Source organism: Ischnura elegans, chromosome 6 (genome assembly GCF_921293095.1).
Source record: "Ischnura elegans chromosome 6, ioIscEleg1.1, whole genome shotgun sequence".
NCBI lineage: Eukaryota > Metazoa > Arthropoda > Insecta > Odonata > Coenagrionidae > Ischnura > Ischnura elegans.
The window spans coordinates 103,325,151-103,338,189 of NC_060251.1; the positions used below are offsets into that span (position 1 = coordinate 103,325,151).

Sequence of the window (13,039 nt, forward strand, 5' to 3'; positions counted from 1 at the left end):
GTTTCAAAATGACGTGTTTTCCACCCAAACATCATTAGTAATTTGGTTCCTCCTGGCATCAACTTTCGAAGATTAAAATTTTGTGGCACAATTTTCTCCACCCTAGAAATCCACCAAACTTTCTGTTTTATTTCCAATATTTTCCAGCTAATTTACCCTCATCATTGTTCTAACATTCCACGTCCCTACATTCATGGCTGTCTTCTTCTTCTCTTTCTTCTAAGTCATCTTTTCATCTATTTTGGATGCTGCTGATACGTCTCCAGAAAGTTTCTGCATGCTGATGGTCTCTAGGTTCCTGACTAACATGCTACATTGAATGACAATTGTACCCTGGGCTGGGACCCATTCGATTAGTTTCTAATTAGATGCTCAATTGATTGAATTCAAATTTTTCGGGGAAGAGATTGTTGGTAGGGTATCCCATCCCAATTCTAATAGTGTTTTTTATATTGAATGGTCCTGTCAGGAGTACCTAATTGAGAACCAATTCTGCCAACGCTGCTTTAGAGTTCCTGGAAATATGAGCCTTCCACTATGACAATCAGTTATATTCCAAAGGTGGCAGAATAACCATGACTAAAAAAATTATCTGTGCGTTTACTTCACTATATTGTTATTTACCTACCCTAAATCAAAAACTCACAGGGAGACAGAGAAAATTCACCCATCCAATTGACTGTGTGAATCAATAGCAAAGCAATCCAGGCACCTTGCAATAATGGTGAATAAATCTGTGAAACGTCTCAGTTATTTCAAGGATGAAGTTCACCAGAAAGCTCCATTTCATCATCAGAATGCATGATCTTCACACAACTTCAACTCTCAATCATCAAATTAAAAAAACAAACTATGAGAAAAAAATCATTGACTATTTATTAACTAACCTGTTTTTATGCATGCATACAAATATATACACATATTTTATGTCCTTCAGTTGATGAAACATTAAATAATACCAAAAGTTGTGCAGTATCTAAAACATATGTACATGTATTACTGAAAGTCAACATCAATATGCACTCACATCCTCTGTCAAGGACTTTTCATAAACTTATTAAATGCTTCATTAGATGAAATTGCCATGTAATTGTCATGAATAAATAAAAGTTGGCCAAGCTTATAGAGTTGTGTGACTTATTGGAAAACTTGGGAAGTACCTAAACACTTGATAACAATAATACACAAAATTAAAACCAACTCTCAGTACATAAATCACATTTCACATTTTAAATGTCATTGAAATATTTAACTAGTTTAGATTTCAAAGACTGCCTTTTGCAAGACACAATATATTAGCAGCTGTCTTTCACACAGAAATTTTTATTTGCAGATTTGATACCCTGCATCACAATCATCTATGGATCTGTACAGTTCAATAAGACTCATCATTGTCACACATGATATTTTATCACATTCACACAGACCATAAAAATATAATCAGACATTTAAAAGAAAAATATAGTTTCTCATGTATCTCTGTGTGTCTGATATAAAGCCTAGACTGTTCCATGTTCCACAGAAGTTATAATCTTCTTTTAGAATCCACTGAACTCTACCTCAGTCACTTTTATTTTTATGCAAACAAAACTGATACATAAACACAAATCACAATGCTTTAAAACTAGGGGCGTACTAAATTCGATTTGTAACCCACACATAGGTAAAACAAGACAAAATGCCAGACATGCAGCATTTGCAGTGAAGACTCCATGTTCTTAAAGTTGATGAAACTGAGCATCAGGCAACAACCACCACTGAAGTTGCAGGCTGACAAAAGCCACTTACGTACAGTCACTACAATGTATAAAAAATATTTTCGTAAACAAGATTTGATATAAAATGAAGAACATTTTATTCATAGATTTCATGGATGCAACTGCCACAGGTAGCTTTGACATTATGCTCCATTTTATTCTATCATTCTCATCAAAATATTCATACACACAACAACAACCTCAATGATTCAAAGCATTCACTTTCTTGATCAAATCGCCACCAAATGTGCAAGCTCAAAAAGCAATAAATATTGACATTTAATTTAGGGTACCAGAATGATGGAAGGATTTAATGGGCTCCTGGCCTATACTTCAGAGAAAATGGTAAGTTCCCCCCTCCAACCAGAAGACTTTTTTTACTACTAAAAAATTACACTCGAACAAATAAGGTGGTAGCAATTGGAATTTTTCATTCCCTTGCTACTCTAAAGGCAGACAAGAAAGAAGAATAATAACATAGCAAAATACTTTCCAGGTTTCCAGAAAACTTAAAGAGATCAATCACATGAAATGTCACTCAACCAAAACTTCTCTTATAACAGCTGCTTTGCACACAGTGAGATGGAGAAGTCTTAAAGGAACTGTAGTCTTGAGATTTGATCCATGTCTTTTCCTCCTCTCCAGTGAGTAGCAATTTTAGCACCAGTGATAACCAAGAGAAGAATGACTACCTAAGGTAATCCACACCGTCAACATCCTTCTGCCATGCAATCTCACTACAAACCTCTTCATTTACAGTCATATTATCATTCATCAACACTGTCACATTATCAGCCCTGAGTACCATCGTCCCCAGTTTTTTCTCCATCTGAAAAGACAAAGCAATAATTAAAACAGAATGTTCACCAATAAATATACATACATATGAGTGGTTTGGAAGCCAAGGGGTACAAGTGATTTCTTTTTTCTATACACAGTTAGGTACAGAAATATGTATAGAAAACAAACGAGATTAATAAGATAATTGATATAGTGCATTTGATTTTCCACTCGATGTCAGCACAGAACTGACAATGAGAATCACTCGTATCCCTTGGTAACCAATTTTTGTGTATTTTTTCTAACAATTAATTTTACCTAACACACTGATGAGAAAAAAATCACTTGTACCCCTTGGCTTCTCCCCCCCTTATATATGTAGGGTGCTTTGGATGCTATCTTGTGATTAATTTAATGACATGGTGGCTCAGGAGAGGAAATTTCTAGAGTAAAGTTTCGAGGACAAAGCCTCCACAGAGCATGGTTTTCAGGCGCTGAAAACCATGTAAAATGGAACATGCTCATCATCGTGGTGGGGGAGGAAGAGAATAGCATTTCGTACATGGAATGATAGGAAATATATGTAATATGAAATCTTGAAATATGAAAGATACAGTTTCCAGCATAATTTGGTGGAAATCTTTCATATTTAACACAGTGAAAAGCCCTTGTCTATTTCCACTCTTATTTATTCATTCCAATCGACCCAGGTTTTGTCACATAATGCCATTTTCAAGGTAAAAACTTTAATATAACTGATAACTTTAGGCTTGACTCTGTGAAACCTCTCCATATTGGATATAAAATAATAAAACTTTGTAAGGTTCACTTGTATATTTAAATAGGCACAACCCGGGTTTCGTGACGTAGTTACATCTTCAGGCGTGGAACTCCTGAAGATGTAACTACAATGAAACCCAGGTCGTGCCCACTTAAACATACAAGTGAACCTTACAAAGTTTTATTTTTTCCAATAAAAAATTGAAAATGGCACAGTGTGCCGAAACCTGGGTTGGTTGGAATGAATAAATAAGTGTGGACATAGACAAGTACTTTTCATTAAGTTAAATATCTTGAAATATCTAGAGTAAGGATGTTAATGGATGATACATAACCCCAGTGGCGCCGACTCCATGGGGCCCGAGCCCCCTCAAAAATTCGTTTGGGGGGGGGCAGAGCCCCCTCAATAATTCAAGAAAATGATTAAGTAACATTATGCTTTGTGAAATCACAAAAATATATTGGTAACTTTTATTTCCCATGTTTGACGATAGTTACCTTTTAAAATAAATTCAACAATGTGTTAAAACAAATAATTATAAGGTTAATCTAACCTCTTCCCTTGGCAAGACCTCCGATATAGGCCCCCCCAATATTTTTTATAAGTCAGCGCCCCTGCATAACCCCAAAAATTAGGCATTTTCTTACCAGTAAGAGGGAGATGATCTGTGTTGGGTGATGGCTGTGTAAAGCAATGGTAGCCATGGCTCAGATGTGGCTCAAAAGCTGGCATTATTGAAGACAACGTCATGCACTTTGATGTCTCCAAGTTAGTACTGGAGCTAAAAGTTTTTGCCTTGTCCTCATAGAAGACGTGTATTCCATATTCTTTGCCATCTGAAAAAGAAAATCGAGAAATAATTCAAATGTTGAAATCTGCATTGCAGTAATACACAGTGTATTAAAAAATTTGTCCAAAATTCGTGTTTCTGCTATCGTTCCAATACAAATATGTTAAAAGTAAGAACTACCTTTTAATAAAATTAGACCTAAAAAAAAGAAAAAAGGACACCAAAATGAGTGACTAAAAGAATAAATATTTGGTTTTCAGAAACATATGTTGTACAAATAAATGTAAGCAGCTACCAATTCACAATAGTGAAGTCACTGAGCTAACAAAACTGGCCAAAGAAATTCTTTCTATCATTATGAGTGCTTGTATAAAATCAAGAAAAAAGAAAAGACATGCAAGCATGACATCAGTAAAAGTAGGTTAAAGTTCATATGAATTACTTCATAGAATGTAGACATACATTGGAAGGATCACATTCATAAAATTTCTGCTACCTACAACCAAGAAAGAAAGAAACTAAATCTCTCCACTCACCACTATCTTCCCTCTTTTTGCAATATTTCTTAAACATCAGGTAAACATTTGTCTTCCAAGCCATCATCATCATCATGACCAGAAGCACTAGCATTATCATTAAAACACCAACAACTGTGTAGACAATCAAAGAACTTTCAGCAGGTGGAGGCTGAATGATTTCTTTTTCAACCTCTTCTGGTTCTTCTGCAAGAAAAAAATAAAAAAAAAATTTGTTAGATCTCATAAAACAAAAACATACTGATACAGATCACACGCAACACAAACATCTTAAAGGCTAAAGTTTTTTTAAAAAATTCCGGGTACCAGCTATGACCCTCGCTGATCTGAGTGATACTCTGGATTATCAAGAAGATCCACTCACAAGGCTAAATCTAGCTGCCAGAAGATATTAATTCTGTCCCCATTTTCCATGTTTCAAAACTTTAAAAGATCAAGTTTTGATTTGTACTTGATGGCACTGTTTACGTTTCTTTTTAAATTAACAACCACAGTGATTTCTTCAAATATAATTTGTGAAACCCAGTTATTGGGCAAATGTCAAACATTCAAAGCTAAATTTGCAATTAATGTCATCTCCCATTTAACTTTATAACAGCTGATTGAGAAATTTATAAGTAATTCATCTAGGAATTCTTAATGTACTGGGTCTGTTAATATATTGATTGTATGGATATGACGAACAGTTTTAGCAATAAAGCCGTCTACTGCCCACCACTTCAAGTTTTGGAAGTACTTCCCATCCATGTGCTAGTATTATGAAGCAAACTTTTTTGGCTTATTTTATTTCACATTTACTTTAAATCTAATATATCCGGTGTCCTTTAAAATTTGATAACTTACAAGCAAAACCCATCAAGTTTCACCACCAGATCTCGTTCAAATTTTGCTGGGTGTTAAGAAATGGATACCCATGTGGTATAGGTTTTGTTTCAGCTGCCAACGCGTAATACTTTTCGAGATATTGACGACGGAAAATACCAGGAAAACGCCTGAATGTGTGCAACCCGCGGCGCAACAATAGCCCATTTTTCTCCGTTGCTAGGATGAGGATCACCGACGGTGTATTTTTGTGCCATGGGTTGCATAAATTTAGGCGTTTCCCCCGTTACTTTCCGTCGCAGATATCTCGAAAAGCATTGAGCGCTGGCAGCTGATACAAAAACTATATCTCATGCGTATCAATTTCCTGTCACCAAGCAGAATTTGAACGAGATCTGGTGGTGACACTTGAGGGATCTCCCTTGTCGGCCTTATTCTCTTTCCCCCCTAAAAATACATATTATCTACCTATGTTACTGAGCAAGATGGTGGCATTGCTGAGTATACCACTCGCCCATGACTCTTCAGTTAAATTTCAGTTGGATTTCCATTTTTAAGTAAGCCAAGGGGGAGCATTGCGGATTACGGCCTCTATGCTCACACGTGGGTGCATCACTTAGCTTAACTGCAGAATAAGGTGACAAAAAATCAGTTTAGTCCAGCTTCAAAAAATGACTGCTACAATAGCTAGTCTCAGATCTGGTCACTTTATACTACACAAATATAAAGCCACGACCATTTTCTGCAGCAGTCTAATAACCTGAACACATTAGGTTATTGTTTTCTTACTTTCTGATCTCCATTTACTACAATTGCAATTGTATTTTACACTTTAATACGATCTATAGTATGGTTGTAGTCAGCTCACCTTCTTCTCGTTCCCGAAGCCAAGCCGATAAGCGTAATTTTTTTTCACCACCTGCATTGCGGATAGAGCAAGAATATTCTCCGTAATCCTCATTTTGTACATCCCTTATCAGCAGGTATGCGCCTTTAATTTGGAAGTCCTCCCTGAAAATGAGAAGAAGGTCGAATTAGAACTCAAGCTCTCAAATAAGACGGAACACAAACACAAAATTTTTCTTTCAGGATAGTCAAATATACTACGCCTCTAGAGAGCATAAGAATACGCAACAAGGAAATTTGAAAAATATGAATAATACGAGAGATGATTCTAAGCATAAATTTCTGTAATAATTGAATATTCCTTGTCATCCAATCAACGTTTGGCTGATGAAAAAAAGTTAACAACAAAACAGATTTTCCAAGGAGATAGGTAAGGGAATCAGTCATTTTCAAACGTGGCCAGGACAGGGCAGAGAAAATATCTTTTTTCTTGAGATGGCGTGGGGGCGGAAGCGGGTCTGCGAAGGGGTTTTCCTTAGATCTAGAGCAATACGTATTATAGTAAATTCTACCAATGGACTACTTGGTGTTCACGCGGCTGGCCGCCTCAGTTCGACGGTATTCGCTCTTCGAGACGGTAGGAAATAACCGTGAAATACAGTGGTTCAAAAGCTGGAATTATCGAAGAAAACGTCATGCATTTTGATGTCTCCAAAGTAGTGCTGGAGCTAAGAGATCAGACTCTTCGCTCTTTAAGATATCATTTTTTCAATTACTCATAAAATGTGAGCCTAGGCTACAGTCTAGCGACTTAGTGACGAGACAAATTCCTAGCTCTTTAAAAGAGCTTTTCTCGTCCCCTTTCCTCAGTGTTTATGTTTCCGCAACGTGAAGCGACTTCAGCTCATGACTCTTATACACACCCTTTCTTTTACAATCTTATACCTTTCTTCAACGATCATCTCATCAGCCCTGTTCATAAACTCCTCCATCGGTAAGGCTGTTCTCCACCTAATATCCAGAAATTTAAAAATTGAAACACTCCAAGCGACTCTAGCAAGATCCCGGATAATACTTTCTCCACAGAAGCCACCGCGGGTAAATATGGTAAATACGTTCATGAGCTGGGTCCTAAATGACCAGGCAAAGCGATGAACACCACACTTACTTTCTATCAACCTCATGTAATAGACGTAGTGGAGAATTGAGAAGCAGAGAGTAAGAGAAGGAATAATAGAAAAAAAGAACGTTAGAAGAATATTTTCTCGAAAAAAAAATTTCATGGAAACCCATTCCGAGCCCTTACATTCCACCAGAAAGCGACTAAACTACCACTTTTCTGGGAACCTGACAGTAATTATAATTACGTGCGCGGCGGGAGAGATAGGCAGGTTGAGGGTAGTGAAGGGATATAGGTATTGTCGCTCGTTAGTGGGGGAATCGACCAGTGGCGTCATGGCAAAATCAGCAGTGCCGGAACGCACTTTCTTAACTTTTTTTAGATGTGAAATATTACTCTGTGTGTGTTTATTATTACATGTCCTTATTTATATTTTCTTACTATTTTTTTATTTTGGTTACAAATGTATAAATTAGAAATCTTGAGGCAGCAAAATTGATCGAAGTGTTGTTTGATTATTATGACCAAGGCCCTTATATAAGGGCCATGATTATGACTTTAGTTAATCAGTGCCGGAACGGCGTTCCGGAGCGTTCCGGAACCATGACACCACTGGTATCGACGCTTGTTTGACAACTATCCACAATGGATGATTAGGGCCCGGACGATGGGCCCAAAGGATTAGGGACGGTGGGGGGAAGGTCACCTACCCCGCACAATTTCAGGTAAAAACTGAACTTTATTTATGAAAGTATTCTATCGATTAATGTAGGTTTCCATGGAATACTTAAAAAGCATTCTGTACTTCCTTCTAGTACTTCCTTCTAGCAATTCTCTCTTCAATTCACTCTCAGGCCTACTCCTTTTCATTCTATCTAAAAACCCTATCCTTTTCCTTCCTATCTCTCGTTTACCTAACACCGTTTTCAAAATACCCTGCCCGCGAAGTACTCTCTCCATCCATACTTTCTTCTCCTCCGTATCTCATGTAGAATATTCCTCTCTTCACCAACTATCTCCAGCACTTCCTCGTTCCTCTTCCTCTCCGTCCACTTCACCTCCTCTATTCTTCTCCCACATCACGACTGTTTCCTGTCTTCTCTCGTCCTCCTTCCTAAGTGTCCGCGTTTGCGCACCGTAATGCACTGCACTCCAAATCAGACTCTTCACTAACCTTTTCTTTATACTGTTACATAACGATCCTCTCACTAGCTCCTTCATGGCAATTTTTAAAGTGGCCCTCCAATGTAAGTTTTTATTCCACTAGATTAACAAACGAAAATGTTTAAAAAGCAGTTGATGCATATCTAAAAGCCTTATATCAGACGCAGTATCGCTGCAAGGTATTGCAGATCACGAAGTCACCACGGTAAGCAATTATTCGCCCCCCAAAACAACGCCCCTGACAACCCGATAGGTTGTGACGGTTCCACCAAAAAAATGAAGAAACAGGAAAATTCCAAAATGTGCTCTTCTGATGTGTAGTCTTCATTGACTGGCAATAAAAAGTGAGCTTTTCACTCTATATTCTCTGGGAATTGTTCATGAATAATAGTTTTCATTTGCAAGGCTTCAAAAGCTGATCCTGCTATGTGCATAATATTTCCACGAAAATTTTATTATCAACATTCTATTACCAGTAGCATTATTTTGCTTGTAAATATCAATGAATATTACCACACAGTGACTACTCTTTGATATTACTCACGGAGGCAACATTTTTTGAGTAGATAATGCGAGAAAGAGTCCTGAAAAGAGCAGGAAAAAAGAAAAGTTTTATGAAAACCGTAGAAAGAAGACGCAACAGGTTAATTGGCCGAGACATGACAATCGTTCATGAACAAGTAGAAGGGAAAAACATTTAAAAAAGACTTCGAACGAGATATTTGGAACAGATAATGATGGACGAAAAATATAAAAGTTGCTTACAGATAAGCTGACAGGAGAGCTATGTCAAACCAATTCACAGATGGATATCTGTAGATGATGACGAGATACTTGCGAAATCGGGCGGAAAATACTGTTCAGAATGTGTTACATAAGCTGATACAGAAATTGATCCGTAATCTCAGCTTTAACCCTTTCTAACCCAGAGCTGATTCAGGCAGAAATCAAATTTCTAGACTTCTCATGTAAAAAATGTGAACATTTTCTTTTCAATCATAATTATTGTGGCAGCTACAGATTTCGCCATTTAACTATGCAGCACAGGAAAATATCTAGTTTAAATCTGTCCTGAATATATGTGACAATGTACACTTACTTGATGTTGCTTAGAAGCAACATTGGGTTACCAAGGGTTAAATAAATTGGTAAGTATAGTTTGTACCGGAAGGTTAAAATGATAAATGAAAGTTTAATTTTAAGTACTACTTACAATTAGCAAATGAAGCCCTTGCCCAGTCAGATAGGGTACCATAATTTAGCCCTTAGAGTGTTATTTAAACCACTCGAGAAAATTCCGAGCAAGACAACTTCGATCTCGTAAACAAGGACTAAGCCAGCGGTGGGGAGGGTGCATAGAGTTCTAACCCGCCCAAGTATTGAAATGAAAGGTAGTTGGACTTTTCCACAATAATTTAATGCGCACGACGCGTTTCGGCTCACAGAGCCATCATCTAGTACAAGAAATTTAATTACATAAGAATATCTCATTTATACCTTTGAGTAAGGGATGGGGGAGGATTTGACAAGTTTGAGGAAGGAGTTGGAAACAAGCGTACAGCGGGGAGACGGTGAGAAAACATGCAACTAAAGAGATACGAGAAAATCCAGAGGTGGAAGGAGGATTCTAGTCATAACTGTAGATTAAAGAAAGACACTGGGGAAAGAACCACGGAAACGGGCAGACCAGACCAGGGATGGTGAAGAATAGTAAGGGCAGGGTGAAAGAAAGGCTGAATGTCATTGGATTCCTATCTCCTAAAATAACCCCCAAAGCATTTTTTGGTTACGGCTAGTGGGACAGAACTTCGTTGTTAAAAAAAAAACTCTCGAACGCAGCATTATTTCAGTGGCCAGAGTTTCTATTGCTCGGAATTATTAGGAGCAGCTCCGACACATCTCCCTTACAGCTCCAAGTAGCTGCGCGCGGGATTAAAACTAATTGATTTTGCTTGAGGGAGGGGGGACTTCATTTGGGAGGATCAACATTGAGATGGTGGTAACCGCACATACTTTGAGGAGAGGTTAATCTGATGTGGAAAATTAAAGAATAAACTTTGTGAGGTTCAGTAATACATTAAAAAAAGCACGACCCGGGTTTCATAGCAGAGTTACATAGGTTAATAAACAAACGTTATGATAATATGTTATGCTCTAATAACATCGTTATGAAAACCGGGTCATGCTCTTTCAAATATATTAGTGATACTGATAAGGTTTATTCTTTCATTTTCCATAAAGGAAAAGTTCCACAGAGTTGAGCCTGAAATCATCAGTTTTATGCCAATCTGATGACTATATAGCAGCCGAAAGAAATCAGATGCATCTCAACATTTCAAGCGGCTGACGGGTCCGTGCAAAGGACTCGTGGACGGGTGAACTGAAGAGAAACTCAGTTCCCAGAAACTCCGTGATATTTCCTTTTGTTTACCATTAATTTCGTCTTTATTGCCATTATTATTTCTCTTCCCATTCCCCTCTCAGTCTCACAATCTCACTTCGACACAATCATACAGAATGGTAAAAAAGAGGATCGCGTGACACACGATAGTTATGATTTAAGCCGCTTCCACGGAAATGGCGCTGCTGCTTGCTGTGGGTCGTCGAGATATTTTCGGGAGAGAGAGCTGTGTGGGAATGAGGACCACGATTATTACTATTATCATCACCGTCGCTATAGTCACGGATAACCAACCTCTCCCCCACCCCATCCTCATTTATGACTGTAATTGGAGTCTTAATTACGCTTCAAATACCATTATCCTTCTTTCCGTTCTCTCCAACCCCGCGGCTGCTTTGTGGTCCTGGCGGAGTGACGCAGGCATTGCGGAGAGGTCAGAAATGGCAAGGGAAAGTAAATCACATAGGGAGTGGCTCATCACATATGATAAGCGAATTAGGCTGGGAGCCGCTAGAGACTCGGAGGCTGCGCGCTAGGTTTAGATTGCTTGTGCAATTGGGAATGAATATCTTTAAGAGCGATACGGAGAACCTCACATCTGAGACCAAACATATTTCCAGGTCCGACGGAAGCGATAAATTAAGGTAGATATTTTGCCGAACGGATAGATATGGAAATTCGTTTTCCCCCTAAACCATGAAGAACTTTAAAAAATGCAAGTCGTAATTGTGTTTGAGAATTTGCCTTATATATGTAAATGGCTGGTGTCCTAACACCCCCTGCCACACGCCTTTTTAGGCAGCCTGCGGGGTCGAATGTGATTTCAGGTATTCGTTTTAAATTACCAATGGATATCAATGATGATCAAAGAAAACGAAAGGCATTGATTGCGATTCGTTACCCATCATTAATGTATTCATTATATACAAATTATTGAGTTTTACAAATCCCAGTTTAGACGAATGTCAATGGCCAACTTTAACCTCATTTGAAAAAGGCCAGATCGGTGGCCATGCGACGCCACTCCACGGGACGTCACAGGGACCGAGATGCTATACGAGTAGTCAGGAGTTTTACATCGTCTGAGATTATCAATGGATGCATGAGGAACAGAGCTCAGGAAAATACCTCTTAATAATCAATCACCTATTAAAATTGCTTATGGTCGGAAAGTTTCCTTCGTTTGATAGGTTATTAATAATCCTTATTTCAGCCAAGCGCTACCTCCTAGCAGCCTGAAGCGTATCGGTGCTCATAGCCTCGCACCAAGGTGACCTCACACGGCGGCAGCTGGAAGCAGAATGACGTCACACGGGCTTTTCCCAGCATTCATACTTAGCCGTCGCTTTTTCGCAATATGTCATCTCAAGATATCTTCTACCATAATTCACGGCTTAGTGTTTATATAGGTAATTGATTCACGGTTTGAATAAAAAAAAACACGAAAAAAAAGTCCTGAAACAAATGACAACGACATTGAACACTCAAAAACGTTATAGGCTATTCAAAATCGGCCAAATCTTAAGCCACTGTTCCCGTTGATTTGCCAAGGTTTAGCGCTAACTTTTTTTATTCCATGAACGCCGCGATTGGCCTGAAGGGACAGTAATCTCAACAAGTGCCCCATAAGCTTAATTCATCGCTGACTTCTTCCTACAAAACCGACATTCACGGCTTACACCCATTGTCGGCCAAATCCTCTCTAACTCGATCGATTAGCTTCGACTACTATAACAGACCGCATTAGTTGGATTAAGCTTCGCTAGAAACCTCCCGCTCGGTGGATATGGTTCCGAGAGAAGGATGACGACGCTGCTCCTCCTTTCCACCGAAATCCTGCGTGACTCAACGGACAGGCCGCCGCGTACAAGCACACACACACACACACCCTAAGCCGCTTAGTACATCCGACCCTATTTTGCAAGTGCCACTCAAAAACCTCTTCGGCTCCGCGCATTCGCGTTAGCGCCCCCACCATTTGTCGGGCAATTTATACGCTTCCCAGAAGCGAGTTATTGGAGGAAATTCAAATTGGTATACAT

General features: G+C 38.6%; 1 protein-coding gene across 1 annotated transcript in view; it reads right to left on the minus strand.

The window, feature by feature from the left end:
- Nucleotides 1-851: 851 nt before the first annotated feature.
- Nucleotides 852-13,039, minus strand: part of LOC124161282 — a 212,939-nt gene continuing 200,751 nt past the window's right edge. The window contains exons 5-8 of the mRNA XM_046537580.1: nucleotides 6,335-6,477; nucleotides 4,645-4,830; nucleotides 3,966-4,154; nucleotides 852-2,586 (exon numbers count right to left, since the gene is read on the minus strand). Of these exons, the coding sequence (XP_046393536.1) occupies nucleotides 2,549-2,586; nucleotides 3,966-4,154; nucleotides 4,645-4,830; nucleotides 6,335-6,477 (556 nt within the window). The 3' untranslated portion in view covers nucleotides 852-2,548. The remainder of the gene's footprint in view (nucleotides 2,587-3,965; nucleotides 4,155-4,644; nucleotides 4,831-6,334; nucleotides 6,478-13,039) is intronic.